The 14510-nt window shown below is 42.5% G+C and overlaps 1 protein-coding gene across 1 annotated transcript in view; it reads right to left on the reverse strand.

Annotated features, from left to right (window-relative positions):
* The window catches only part of kcnh4b (potassium voltage-gated channel, subfamily H (eag-related), member 4b), a 148956-nt gene that overhangs the window by 94774 nt on the left and 39672 nt on the right, over positions 1-14510 (reverse strand). The window contains exon 2 of the mRNA XM_041173819.1: positions 4770-5003. Coding sequence (XP_041029753.1) covers positions 4770-5003 — 234 coding nt within the window. The remainder of the gene's footprint in view (positions 1-4769; positions 5004-14510) is intronic.

A 14510-nucleotide genomic window follows, 5' to 3' on the forward strand; every position in this document is an offset into this window, starting at 1 on the left:
CAATTGCATAAATATCTGAAGTAGGTAAGGGGAGAAAGTAAGGGTGATGGGATTGTTCTGAATTGCTTTAACAAAGAACCAGCACATGGTGGGCTGAATGGCCTTCCTCATTGCTATGGTACATAGCTAGCAGAGCCACATGCCAGGTAAAAGTTTGGCTGATTTGTTTAGTCTGGCTCAATAAGAATTAAACTTATCAAATCCGAAAGTCAAAACCCAGCCCCTCAGGTCAACTGCATAGCACAGACATACAGGAGGCATGCACTGTTGATAATTCCCATTGGAAACTCACATTTGCTCTGCTTCCTATCACCTATATTAACGTTACAATCCTTGGGCTGAATTTTACCTGCCCACAGTGGGCGTGTTTTCCATAGAGGGGCAGGTAAAATAGGGTAGGTGCCCATCCCACATCTTCCCACCAACCCCCGGCCTCACCCCCATAATATTGGAACGGAAATCGGCAACTCGCCCGCCACATTTAAATGAATAATTTAATGAACAAGTAGGTTTGTTATTAAGCCAATTAACCCTGATAATACACTGCCCACACCATAAAACGTTTGGCATGGGCAGGAGGGCAGGAGTGGAAAGCCCAATTTTTTAGCTTGTTCAAAGAGCAGGAAGGAGGGTGTAAGTTGCTCTTCAGGTGTTGCCCTTTGCTGATCACAGGGTGGTCCCCCTTAGGTCGAACCACCCCTTCCTACCTACCCGCTCCCTCCCTTAAACCCACCCCTCCTCGCACCTCCCTAATCTACCCAAACACCCCCGGCCCAATACCCCGGACTTACCTGCTCCAGTGGTCCAAGGCCTTGGGGTTTTTACTTCCCCAGCAGCCTTGGCAGTGGCCAAGTGTCTTCCTGGCACTGCCGGGACCAAAGGAGCTGCCGGCCAATCGGATTGGCTGGCAGATTTCCGCCCCAATGAGGAACGGAAGTTCCACTCAGCCCTCATTCGTCCTCCCCGCAGAGACTAATGGCTGCGTTGTGGGCTGGTGTGGAGCATGTTGTCTTGGTGGGGTGGGGTGGGTGTGGGGGAGAGTGTGTGCCAGCTGCTCCCCTGTATTATTCAGCCCCTTGTTTATTCCAACTTTATAAAAACGTAAATATTTAAGGGGTTATAGTTTTATTTGTTTATGTACAGTACAGGTGATTGGTTTCGATGGCTTAGAATGACATTGGGCTTGAATATATATAACATTATATGACCGTTTCGAGAGTAAATGCTATATTTTCTTTGTGAAAGAGGCTTATGGTAGGTTGTACAGTCAAGGCTACTTAAATTAAATAAATTATAAATAATAAAATGTTTCAGAAGAAAATCACCATGCACAAATCCCTTTTCTATCTTTTCCAATGATAGCGGTCTTTCTAAATCAATAAAATGTTTGAATGAATTGCAAAAGTCTGGATTTATTCATTTAATTAAATATTGCATTAGCTCGCTAAAGTTGCTTTTGCCAGTCGATGTATTGAGCTCTCTTTACAAGCGTTTTCTCTCCGTGTGAAAGTTCTCCAGTACAGTAACTGATTCAGTGATGTTTCAGAATCTTTTTCACCTCATTATGTGTTGGGACTCAAGTCTTTTGGCAATCAATTGTATAGAGTGCTTTAGGTGTGAAAAGGCCTCAGGAAACATTATTTTCCCTCCATCGGGGGATTGTGCAGGGGCAGGCAGGGGTGGGAGCAATCAGGGTCCGCGCCTCCATTTTATGTGGGCTGGCCAATTCAGGCCTGCCCAGCATGACGTGCGCCAGGAAGCGCTCAGCGGGTGGAGGGTGAGCTTTCCCTGAGTCAGGGCCTATGCTCTTTCACACATTTTCATTGTAGTATTAAGTTTGGTCACAATTTAACAATGGAATGCAAACTGGGTTGCGATTACAGTTCTTTAAAAAAAAAGTCAGTTTCTATTTATGTCATTTGCTCCTTTGCATTATACACATTCAGTTAAAAACTAAAGGCTCGGATGCAGCAAATTGTTTAGCAATTTCACCCTGGGAATCTGGGACCATCACAATTACTGTTACTTTATCAGCTGGAGAAAGCTTGGTCTTCTTTTGAGGTAGTGTCACATGAGCTGGGACATGTCAATGAATTTTTATAAACACTTTTATTCAATTTGTAAACACTCCATGAAACCTCATCCCACTCGTGGATGAGGTTCCATGAAAAATGTGAAGGCCGCCTGGACTCTTTGACGGCCCCCCAACCTTAAGGTTGGACGTGCAGCTCAGTTTATTAGTTTAATTAGTTTTTAAACGGCCTTAATAGGCCTTTGACAGTTCGGCGGGCGCTCAGCCAAATCAGCTACGCGCCTGCCGAACTGAAAACCTAAACGACACCCCCAATGTCACCCCGTGTCCCGAGCCCCGCCCCCACTCGCCAAGTCGAAAACTCTGGCCATAGTTTATCCCTGTTCGATTGGTAGGCAAACCTCTTTGGCAACAAGCAGTAGCAGAAACTCTTTCCGTTACTGTGAATAATGATTACACTACCTCAGAAGGAGACCATCCATTCTCCAGCTGATAATGTAACAGTAATTTTGATGCTCCTAGATTCCCAGGGTGAAATCGCTAAACAATTTGCTGCATCCGAGCCTTTAGCTTTTAACTGAATGTGTATAATGCAAAGGAGCAAATGACATAAATAGAAACTGTGACTTTTTTTTTATAAGAACTATAATCGCAACCCAGTTTGCATTCCATTGTTAAATTGCGACCAAACTTAATACTACAATGAAAATGAATAAAATAATGGAATAGTTAAATAAATTGTATGAACAGAAAATGCTGGAAATACTTAGCAGATCAGGCAGAATTTCTGGCATAAGGTCATCAATCTGAAACTTTTTGTTCTGTTTCTCTCTACAGAAGCATCCTAACCTGTTGAGCATTTCCAGCATTTGCTAAAACATTTCAGATTTCCAGCATCTGCAGTGATTGGCTTTTGCAGTTAAGTCAATAAAACTATGTGGCAAAGTCATTCATTCAACAGTTTTTCTCCATCTTTGTATATCACAGAGGGAACATCCCTCCGATGTCTCTGGAAGATGCATGAAGCATATCCCATAGGCTTCCGGAGGGTACAGGAATCCTGGATGACAACAGGATTCAAAAGTTACAGCTTACAGATCAATGCTGAGGCCAATTCTAGAATACATCAAATAGTTTTCATTGCCCCGACTTGAAAACAATACAGATGCATTCGAAAAGGATTGGGATGATGCCAAACATGAGGGGACTCTCTGATCAAGAAAGGCTTAGTAACTGAACTTAATTATTTTTTCACTGCAACAGAATCCTGGAGAAGGAATTTGATTCAAGTCATTTGACATCTTTAAAAGGTAGCCAGGTCGATATCTATTGAGAAAAGTGGGACTGCAGATTATTGAGAAACTTAAAACTCTGATTTTTTTTCAGGTAAGTAGGGAATGGAAGATAGCATTCCTTAGAGGAGGGAATCAATGGTTATTGGTGATGGAGTGGCATTGAGAAAAATGAGTCCATCATAGGATGATAAAACAGACACTGGACAGAGTGAGCATGATGAGGGTCGATTCAGCAATCTCTGCTAAAGTTGTGTGCTGGAAGAACAATGAGCCAGCCTTATGATACTGCTCACAAACATCAGTTAAATACAATGCTGATGCTGCTGGAACTTTGTACAGGAAGCAGGATTAAGAGAACCCCACAGAATAATACCATCTTCAGCGATAAGAATGTTGGAAGCTTTTTTTCCAAAGGCTCAAAAATGCTTGTACGAGTTTTGAGCTTTTGGAGAGGTCGTTTAAAGATGAGGATAGTGGGAACATGTAATGGTCCAAAATGAAAGAACTAAAAATACACTAACGTGGACAAGTGATAGAACCACACTGCTCCAACCAGTTTTGGTGACGAGGATAGATGCAAGAAGGATTATCCGCTTTATCCAGGGACCCCTCTTCAAAAAACAGCAGTTGACATCACAGGAAAATTTAAGGTTGTCTGGGGTATATTCGAAACATGCAGCGAGATGGCATTTTCTAGCAAGATACACTATTGTCTGAAACGTAGACGGCAATAAAACGTTTCCTTTGTGTTGACCATGCTAGATGGCCCGGGTCCATTGCACTGTGCAACATCCTCTCACACATTTGGCCATATATTATACTTAGGGTTGCCAACTGTGAATAAATGCATAACAAAAACAGAAAATGCTGGAAAAACTCAGCAGGTCTGATAGCATCTGTAGAGAGAGAAACAGAGTTAACGTTTCGAGTCCGTATCGTTTTCTTCAGTCATATAGACTCGAAACGTCAACTTTATTTCTCTCCCCACAGATGCTATCAGGCCTGCTGAGTTTTACCAGCATTTTCTGTGATTAAATGCATTCCTGGAGGTTTCATCACATGACCCCACACTCTTGCCATTCGCCAACCAACACTTCCATTCTGTCCCACTGTCTTCCTATGCCAGTTGGAATGCAAAAAAAATCTTTGGTCAATTGGATGATGCTTGACTGTCATGCAGTCTTTTTTCTCTCCAAAGAAAATTACAAAATAAAATCTTTTTTAATGTCCCAATGATTTTTCTCCAGGGAATCCTGGAGATTGATCTTCAATTCCTGGAAAATCCAGGCCAATCCCGGAGAGTTGACAATTCTACTCTGTGTGAAAACTGCCTAAATTTATTCATTATTTTGACTAGTTAATGAAATGCAGTATGAGTTTATCATAAGTCATGAAATGTGTGTGGATGAATGCACAACGCTCGTCAACACTGAACATTTTACCAGATTTCTTGTAGAATTGGACTTCCCCTTGGAACTCTTGCTTGCTGTCGAGTGCTTTCTCAATCTGCACGGAAACGTGGTCATTGGTCTCTGCTCCATGCAGGAATCGGCACCCACAATTCTTCTGCATGACTTCAGTGCGAGCATAGCCAGTAAGGTCGCAGAATCCATCCGAGCAGTAGACAATGGGGAAGCCCCGGTATACTTGAGCATTTGCAAGGATAAAATTACTGTCTGCAAATTCAAAATGGAAGAGTACAATTGGAAATTTTCAATCCGAAAATATTCTTGAAAACTTTAATTTTCTAAAATCATGTGGTTGGCTTATTAATATGTAGTAATTCAATGTTACTGTACAGTAATGTTCAATTTAGTGAGAAAAATACAACTCTTATGGTTTACAATGAATGCTGATATTTTTATTAGTGCGTGTGACTGTAAGTCTATACGCAAAAACTGAAAATCATGCTAAATTCACTGACATCAACTATACATAAACTATACAGAAGTACTGCTGGTTCAACTGCTTTTCACCGAAGAAAACTGATCACAGCACAGGTCGGTATGAAACTGACGGACAGGGAAAGACCAGTTAATTCTCATTCAGACTGTCCCACAACATGATAGCAGGAGCAGAATGACTAAATCCTCTTTCCCAACCCTTTCACCGTCCCGTGACATCTGCTGCGCTCACTTGGGAACCAATTTCATAAAGGGGCTTGAAGAGGGCATTATATAAAGCTCCAACTGGTCCATTGCAATTTGACGTGGGCACTCCTTTGTTTCATTTGAAAAGTTTTCAAAAAATTAAACTAACAAAAGATCCGCTTCTCCTACAACATTCACTCCTTTCAAGCTGAAAGCAGCAATACAGGTGACAGGAGCACTCATTTGATGAACTCTCTAAAATGAGATTGCAGGATCCATGGTGCCAACAATGGGTAAGTACACATTAACTCAGATGGTTTCACACTTCGATCCAAATTTTAATCATGGTTTTAAGTTGAACAAGACAAAATTACTGTATGGGTCACGACCGATATAATAATGACTTGTAACATACACATTGGGAGCCATTTTGAATTTGGACATGGTGGTTGGAAATCATGGCTGGAATTTTATGGGCCCCTGGGGGGTTTGTGGGGGTTGTGTGATGGCAGGTAGGGGGGGGGGCATAAAATTGGGCATCATGGTAGTGGTGTCATACCCACCACCAACCTGCCCCTGCCCACGCTGGCTGCGGTTTTACAAGCAGAAGGGGAGGTGTAGAGCAACCTGCTCACCCATGGGACAATTGAGGCCCTTAAATGACCAATTGATGGTCACGTAAGGACATCCTCCTGCCACCTCTAGGATTTTACCCACAGCAGGATAGGCCGCCTGGTGAATCCTGATGGATAGGTGACCAGGCAACTGAGGGGGTGGGGCAGTGCCTCCTTTTCGGGTGCGATGTGTCCATTGGAAGTTCCCGAGGTCTTTCTCCCCCTCTGCCCTGAACCTGGCGCATTGGTGTGTCCTCTTCGGGACTGCCTGCTGTCCCAGCAGTGGCCACTCTTCCTGGTGGAGCTACTGGGAGAAGAGAACTGCCAGCCCTCTGACTGGCCAACAGCTCTCAGGAGCAAGGTTTCCTCTCCGATGCGGTGGAAGGCCTGCCTTGTGCCAATTAGTGGCCCAATGGCTGTAAAATGGCTGCAGGTGAACCGGCCAAGAGGAGATGGGCTTGCCACCAACTTTTATGTTGGGAGGGTAGGGCCCTGCCACCAGTGTAAAACTCAGTCTCATCTGCCCATTACACACCCTGTCTAATTTTCATATCTGCTGATGGAAAACAGGTAGCCAATGCACAACTAGCAGTTTCCCAGCTATTCCCAAACTCAAAATTCCCTCCGTCACCTCAAATTCTCACTTTGTAGTTCAACTAGAAGTTAAAATTGGTGTTCTAGATTTGTTTAGTCTGGAAGCCAACATGCTGGATTAGAACAAACTGTTGCGAATATCAGCAAAATTGTCTTACAAGATCTCTGCTTCTTGTACAGACTCCTTTTTAGAATCTGCACAAAACTAAAGATTAAGATTGGACCCTGTGTCAGGAACACTAACCAGGGGCAGAATTTTCCCGTCAGCGAGAGGGGGCGGGGCCCATTCGCCGACATGTAAAATAACGCGTGGTGATGTCGGGCAGACAACCTGATGTCACCGCGCATCATTTAAATTGTCAGTTCAGGGGGTTGTGCAGCCAACTCAGCTGCACACTCGCCGAACTGTCAAAGGCCTATTAAGGCCATTAACAAAGTGATTAAAGTTGTTAAGAAAGCTGCCTATCCAACCTTAAGGTTGTCGGGCAGGTGAAGAGCCCAGGCGGCCTTCGCATTTTTCATGAAACCTCAAACACGGGCGGGATGAAGTCTCAGGAAGGGTTTATTAATTAAATAGCATTTTTTGAAAAAATTAATGGTCATGTCCCAGCTCATGTGACAGTTTTACATGAGGGGACATGTTCTTAAATTTTTTTTTGACCTTTATTACATTTTTCCAAACTTAAACTAACCTCCCTGAGGCACCTCCATGCCTCAGGGAGATTTCTGTGCTCTTTCATGCGCATAGGCCCCGACTCAGGGAATCCCACCCCCCCCCCCCCCGCCACCACCACCTGCATAGGGAGTGCACAGCTCTCCCGGGCTTGCATCACGCTGGGCGGGCTTTAATTGGCCCACCCACGTAAAATGGCAGTGCGCACCCAATGGGGGGTGCCGATCGGGATCACATTTGCTCCTGCCCACACCCGCACAACCCCCCTGATGGGGGGAGAATTCAGCCCCAGGGATTACTCCAAGACTCTCTCTGTGGCCCAATCAGCATTCTTCATTAACAAGACCGAAAAAACCCCTGGATTTGTAGCCTGACTGATGTTTGGGCATTGGCTGCATGAAAATTGTCTGCAGGACATTCCCTTCACTCAAAAAAGCAATTCATTGTGAATTAGTTGTAACACATCAGAGATGCTTTGACATAATAGACAAATGCAAACATTATATTAGATATTAATAGCATGAAGATACAGTTTAGCGGTCCATTAAATAAAACAAACATTTACATTTTTAAAATAATTCCAGTCTCTGCTTCTAAATTGGAAATACAGAATTCAGCGTGGATCTTAAAATTCTATAATGGTTTATGTGAAACAAGATGTAAGCAAACTGCCAGCTGCTCAGTGTCAGCTGTGGCTCAGTGGGTGGCAATCTCACCTCTTGAGTCAGATGGTTGAGAGTTCAAGCCCCATTCTGGGACTGAAGTGCAAAAATCACAGCTGACACTTCAGTGCAGTACTTAGGGAATGCTGCTGTCATTCAGGTGAGATCTTAATCTGAGGCCTGACCTGTCCTCTTAGATAGATATAAAAGATACCATGGAGAGTAGAGGTGTTATCCCTGGTGTCCTGGCCAATATTTATCCCTCAAGATTATCTGGTTACCAACACAATACTGTTTGTGGGAGTTTGCTATGTGTACGTTGGCTGCCACATTTCCTACATCAGAACAGTGACCACACTTCAACAGTTCTTCATTGGCTGTAAAGAAGTTTGGCATGTCACCTACCACTGTGGAAAGTTGCTACTAAAATGCAAGCAGTCTTATACTCCCCTTATTTAGAATCTCGGCTCATGGTCTGCATTCACATTCAGAAAGGAGCAGAGGCAGCATGCCTGCCAAAATCACCTCTAATAACATTTAGCCCAGTCACTAAGTTGAATAAACAACACTTGATAATCTCCCCCCTACTTCCTCCCCAACTCTTTGGGAGGCACCTGGCAGAGAACATCATTGCAGCTACATGGTAAACCTGCATTCACTCCCAATGTCACGCTGCAAGTGTATTAAATATGAGACAAGTACTGCGGTGATTGAATTAAATATATTTGTTAAAGCAACGAGGTAATTCAATGATCAGTGTCACTTAAGAAAAAATATCAAAATGGATAAAGAGCAGCTGGTCCTGTGGCGCAGTGGGGAACATCCCAGCCTCTGAGCCAGAAGCTCCAGGTTTGAGGCCAATCCCAAGACTTGACGTCCAAGGAAGGTGAGTTCATAACACCAACCAAATATGCTGAGTGTGATGGTGTGTTACACTTCACTCAGAGAGTTTGGTTGCTGTGGTAACATGCACTTTTTACATTCATGGAGCTACTGGTAGTGATGGTAGAAGCTCATAGGAACATAGGAGCAGGAGTAGGCCATTCAGCCCATCGAGCCTGCTCCACCATTCAATACAATCATGGCTGATCATTCACTTCAATGCCTTTTTCCCCACACTATCCCCATATCCCTTTGTGTCATTGGTATTTAGAAATCTGTCAGTCTCTGCATTAAACATACTCAGTGACTGAGCTTCCACCGCCCTCTGGGGTAGAGAATTCCAAAGATTCACAAACCTCTGAGGAAAAAAAGATCCTTCTCATCTAAGTCCTAAGTGGTTTTCCCATTATTTTGAAAATTTTTCCCCTGGTTCTAGATTCCCCAACCAGGGGAAACATCTTACCTGCATCTAACCTATCTATTCCTTTGAGTATTTTGTAGGTTTCAATGAGATCACCTCCCATTCTTCAAAACTCCAGAGAATACAGCCCTAGTTTCCCCAATCTCTCTTCATACGACAGTCCTGCCATCCCCAGGAATAAGTCTGGTGAACCTTCATTGCACTCCCACTATGGCAATCACATCCTTCTTAAGATAAGGGGACCAAAACTGCACAGAGTACTCCAGGTGCAGTCTACCAAGGGTCTATACAATGAAACAAGACTTCGCTACTCCTGTACTGAAATTGCCTTGCAATTAAGGCTAACATACCATTAGTCTTTCTAATTGCTTGCTGAACCCCCATTTTTCTTTCCATCACAGAGCAGACCAGGAATCTCTCCCACTCTTACCACCTACCATTGGTACATATTGGAAGGATTTACAGGTTGATACTCAATCTGCTTGGCTTTGTTATAAATGCACCCTCCTTGGCCATCAGGTCCTGGAGTGGACTCAAACCCGGAGCTTCTGACTCTGAGACAGGGACACTACCCACTGCGCCACAAAACCGCTTAACAGGTTGCATATCAACCTGCAAATCTTTCCAACACCTGTGGCAGGTGGTCAGAGTGGGAGAGATTCCTGGTCAGCCATGCGATGGAAAGTAAATTGGAGCCTCTACCATCACTATCCATAGCTCCAGGCTACAAAATGTATGTAAATGTGTATGTTGCCACAGCAACTCAGACTTCCTAAATGTACTGTAGCACACCACCCTCAAAGAGCAGTTAATTCTTTCAGATTCTTTTCAGGATTATTATTTTTTTACATTTTGAATTCAGTTTCAGAATTTGAATAATGTCATAAACGTGGAACTAGCTTAGCCTGATTACTAAGTATACGAGCGTGTGGGAGGTGAATGAGCAAACTTAGTTAAAATGACAAATGCCACTGACGCACTCCAGGTAAGGGACTATTCAGCTGTCTTACACTGCTGGGTTCAGCATCACCTCCAAACAGTTTGTCTCCAATGAGGTCAGCTGCGTTCGAATAAAATCATTCAAAGAAAATCCACACAATGGAACGCACTCAAACCAAAAATAATTAGGTCAGGCAGAAGGAGATTGATGTTACCGACTGTGCAATGGTGCAATGATAGGTTGTGTCCCACAAAAGTTCTGGCAGTTAATCAAGAAAGCAGATAAATGGAATGCGGAAGGGAAGTCGCAATGCGACTAACACTATTTACCGATTTTAACTATTAAAAGAAGGTACACAGGATGAAACTCCCATCTTCAACTCACCATATACTTAAACTCATTCATAACATTGTTGCCCATATCCTGGCTCACACTAACTCCCACTGATGCATAGCCCCATGCTCATTTTGGCTCTCACTTGGGCAATGCCTTGATTTTCAAATACTCATCTGTGTTTTCAAATCCTGCTGAAGCCGCACCTCTCACTATCTCTGTAATCCCCTCTACAACCTTGTGAGATATCTGCACTCCTCCAATTCTGACCTCATGATCATCCCCAATTTTAATCAGTCCCCATTGGAGGCCATGTTTTCAGCTGCCGAGGGCTTAAGCTCTGGAATTCCCTCCCTAAACCTCTCAGCTTCTCTATCTCTCTTTTCTTCTTTAAGACAGTCTTTGAAACCTACCGCCTTGGTCATCTGTCCTAATATCGCCTTATGTGGTTTGATATCAAACCTGTGAAGTGCCTTGGGATGTTTCACTACATTGAAGGTGCTATATAAATGCAAGTTGTCATTGTTTAGAGGTGTGTTGCTGAGGTCATGTGGTAAGGCACGGAGGAACCCACATCATTTCACCAGAATGCATAGGCCTAGGGCAACATATTTGCCAGTGCAATATATTAGAAGCTTCCATATTAATTCTTATGTTCCGTTGTGTCTACACTGTTACAATTCAGAATGATAAGCAACATGCTAATCCATTTTTCCATTTTTGGGTTTGATGTAAAAATTCTATTGTATACTTTAATAGTGGAAGTATTGCATATTAACACAGGCTTCATTCACACATACATGGTGCTTTTGTAGTTTAATTCTCCAATCCTCCAATTCCCATTACAATGGTGATTACTAGAATTGCCCCATTAGTTTGATGTGTCTGCTATTTTCAATTTGTTATTGTGGACAAAGAGACATTTGATCACCAGACAAGGTAAGTCCTATTGATTTTCTGAACTGCATCTCACCGTACTTGAAATTCATAAAACACTCAGATGTTTGAAGTCTTTTTGCACGATATCTATTCAGATATAAGAGGTGATTGAATTGTTCATGACTGTGATCCTTCTATGAAACACCAAACTGCCATTTCTTTGTGACTATTCTCTTAAGGTAATTTTCCCCTACTGCCTCTAACTTCAGTTTCCCAACCCCGTATATCTCATTTATACCTAATCCCCAAACAATACTGGCATGCGAGACCAAATATTTCCACTTGTTCTTGTTCTACAAAAAATAATTTTTTCCAATGCTATTCTCTGCCTTGTCCATTCTCTGCCCACCTAATTCAAAAAATCTTCTGTCTCTGCTGCTGAATGGATGATTTCAAGCTCTCCAATCTCCATCAGCTCTTTCTCATAATGTCCTTCTATGTTTTCACCCCAAGAGGACACTCTTCAGACCGCCCTCTGTTGTAATTTGCCTTTAAGGGAAATTAGCATGACACCATTAGAAGGGAAATATGCCATGTGATACAGTCTTCGTTTCACTTTTGATTGGAGCATAGCTCACACACACAGCCCTGATGCCTTCAAGTTTTATACATATGTGTAACTGTTCTCATGTGCCTAATCATAATAAATGAACCCACAATGTGTTTAGCCAATCCCCTAGGAGTGATGTTGCCTCCTGTCCTGTACAATAAATAAGCCCAGGGCATTATATCATTATAACACCACATTCTCCGCCTCTTCCTTTAGCAGTGGCCCATTCCATCCAGACCTATCACTACCCTCCACCACTTGCCTGAACTTGTTCTCGTTTAACAACCTCTCTTAACTTCACTTACTACTTCCAAATAAGAGGTGGTTGCTATAGGAATCTAGCTACAACTGTCTTTTTGGAAGATGTGTATGTTTATTATTCTGATCTACTTGTTGTGTGTTTTATATATTTGATTTGCCTCAGAGCAATGCAGAGGGTGACACTAGTTTCTTAAGTGTGCAACAGGTTTATTTACAAGAGTTTCAAAATATCTCTGCAATCACAAACTGTCCGCACTCATGCCAACAACTTATCTTTGCTTTGAATCAACACCCAGACTTAACCAACTATCACAGTGAGCATAGATCAGTTGCCAGGCTCACATAATCAAAGACAGAACAATTGGATATTGAACTGGTCAGGACCCCTTTTTAACTTTCTGATACAGACATCTTATTGAAAAAGTAACAACTCTCACAACTTAGCTTATACTTCTTTTCCCACCAATTCTTCTAAAGACTATTTCATTCACCCAATTTCTTTATCCCTGGTAGTTTTGGTCTGATGACTCTGATTTCAGTACCAGAGCTTCTGAAATGATTTCTTTCCTCATTCTAGGTTTCCTCTCAATTGTGGTCAGTAAGACATCTGGTCACATTGGCATGATTTTCTGTGCCTTTGCTTTCACCAACTTCTCAACAATCTTCCACCCCACATCCTCTTGATTGCCCCAGATTACCTGTCCTTATTTCCACCACCTATAGAATGAATCAAGGATGTCCTCCCTTCCTTCTTCTTCCTTCTTCTCTACTTTATGGAGAACTCCTTCCTTCCTAGAAATAGTTTCCCATTCTTCCACCATTCCAGCTTCCCCTCCCTGGCTATTTTCTGTTCCAGATGAAACACCAGGTTATTCACATTCTTCCATAATGTTGCCCAAGGTCTCAAACATTCCTCCGCTTTGAAAATACATTTCCTCTAATCAAGTATACTGTCTTCTCTGTTTAAAGTACAGGCCACCAAATGTAGAATTGGCAAGGGTTTTGTCAAAAACCTCCACTCTGTCTGCATGTGTGACCCCAATCTCTCTGAGGGTCATTATTCTAACCCCCCACTTCCCATTCCCACTCTCGCCTCTCTGTGTTTAACCTCCTACGGTATTTCATCCATGATAAATGCAAGCTCTAGGAACAGTATCTAATCTTTCTGTGCATTCTGCAGCCCTGTGGGCTGGATGTTGGTTTTAATAACATTTCAATTTGGACTGTTTATCAGGGTATAATTCTGGTGGGGAAGTGGGTCTACACCCATAGCACTGGCTTGTGTATTTGTTTGCTGTTTAGGACTGCTAGAACTTGCATTTATTCCTGATTCTTTGCTCTCATTTCAGGCTTGTGCCTGTAACCACCTTCCAAATTGCTCATGTTTTTTTTTGCCTTTTTTCTTGTGTGTATTTCTCCTTTGGTTTTTGACATTTGCTCTTTTAATATCTTTCAATTGCTTCAGAAGTTGATCTTTTACATCATTCATCAGATTCCTGCAGTTTGCAGATCAATTAATTCATTAACTTCCTTTCTACAATTCCTGTTCTTCCCCCTTGCAACCTAAAAGTTATCTTTCAGTTTTCATTGCTAGCAAAAGCTCAAAATATTAACCTGTCATTTCTCCTTGCAAATGCTGATGGGTCTGCTTTCCCCAGCACTTTTCTGCTTTTATTTCGAAGTTGTGGTTTATGTTTGTGACTTTACTATTGTCGAGGCTTGAGTGATCAATGAGTAAGTGTGGCCATACACTTTCTGTGGTAATTTAGCCTTATGCAATGGTTCTTTTGGGTGTAACCCATGATGTGCAACTACCACAGACTCTTAGCTATCTAGGTGAAGCAGAACAATACATTGATCTAAAGCACCCTGGGCAGGCACACTTAAGGAACCTCAAATAAGAGATACTCTCCTTGTTAGTGCAAAAGTAGCATCATGGGCATTCGGCAGCTGAAGAAAATGAAATTGTATGATAACTCTTAGGACAGTGGTCAATGAGTTGAGCAGAGATAGGAATCCTTTCCAATCCTGGGTAGTTCTATTCAATGATGGATTTAGTTTTCTCAATGTTCTGGCAGTATAATAAACAGGTGAATAGGTTGAATATTAAATGTGATCTCCAGTGTGATAAACCATACTGAAGATTTGTTATTAGTCCCACTCACAGGACACATACAGATGTAAGTTATGATTCATAGGAGTCATGGGTCTGCTAACTGAATCT

Source organism: Carcharodon carcharias, chromosome 23, assembly GCF_017639515.1.
Source record: "Carcharodon carcharias isolate sCarCar2 chromosome 23, sCarCar2.pri, whole genome shotgun sequence".
NCBI classification, from domain to species: domain Eukaryota; kingdom Metazoa; phylum Chordata; class Chondrichthyes; order Lamniformes; family Lamnidae; genus Carcharodon; species Carcharodon carcharias.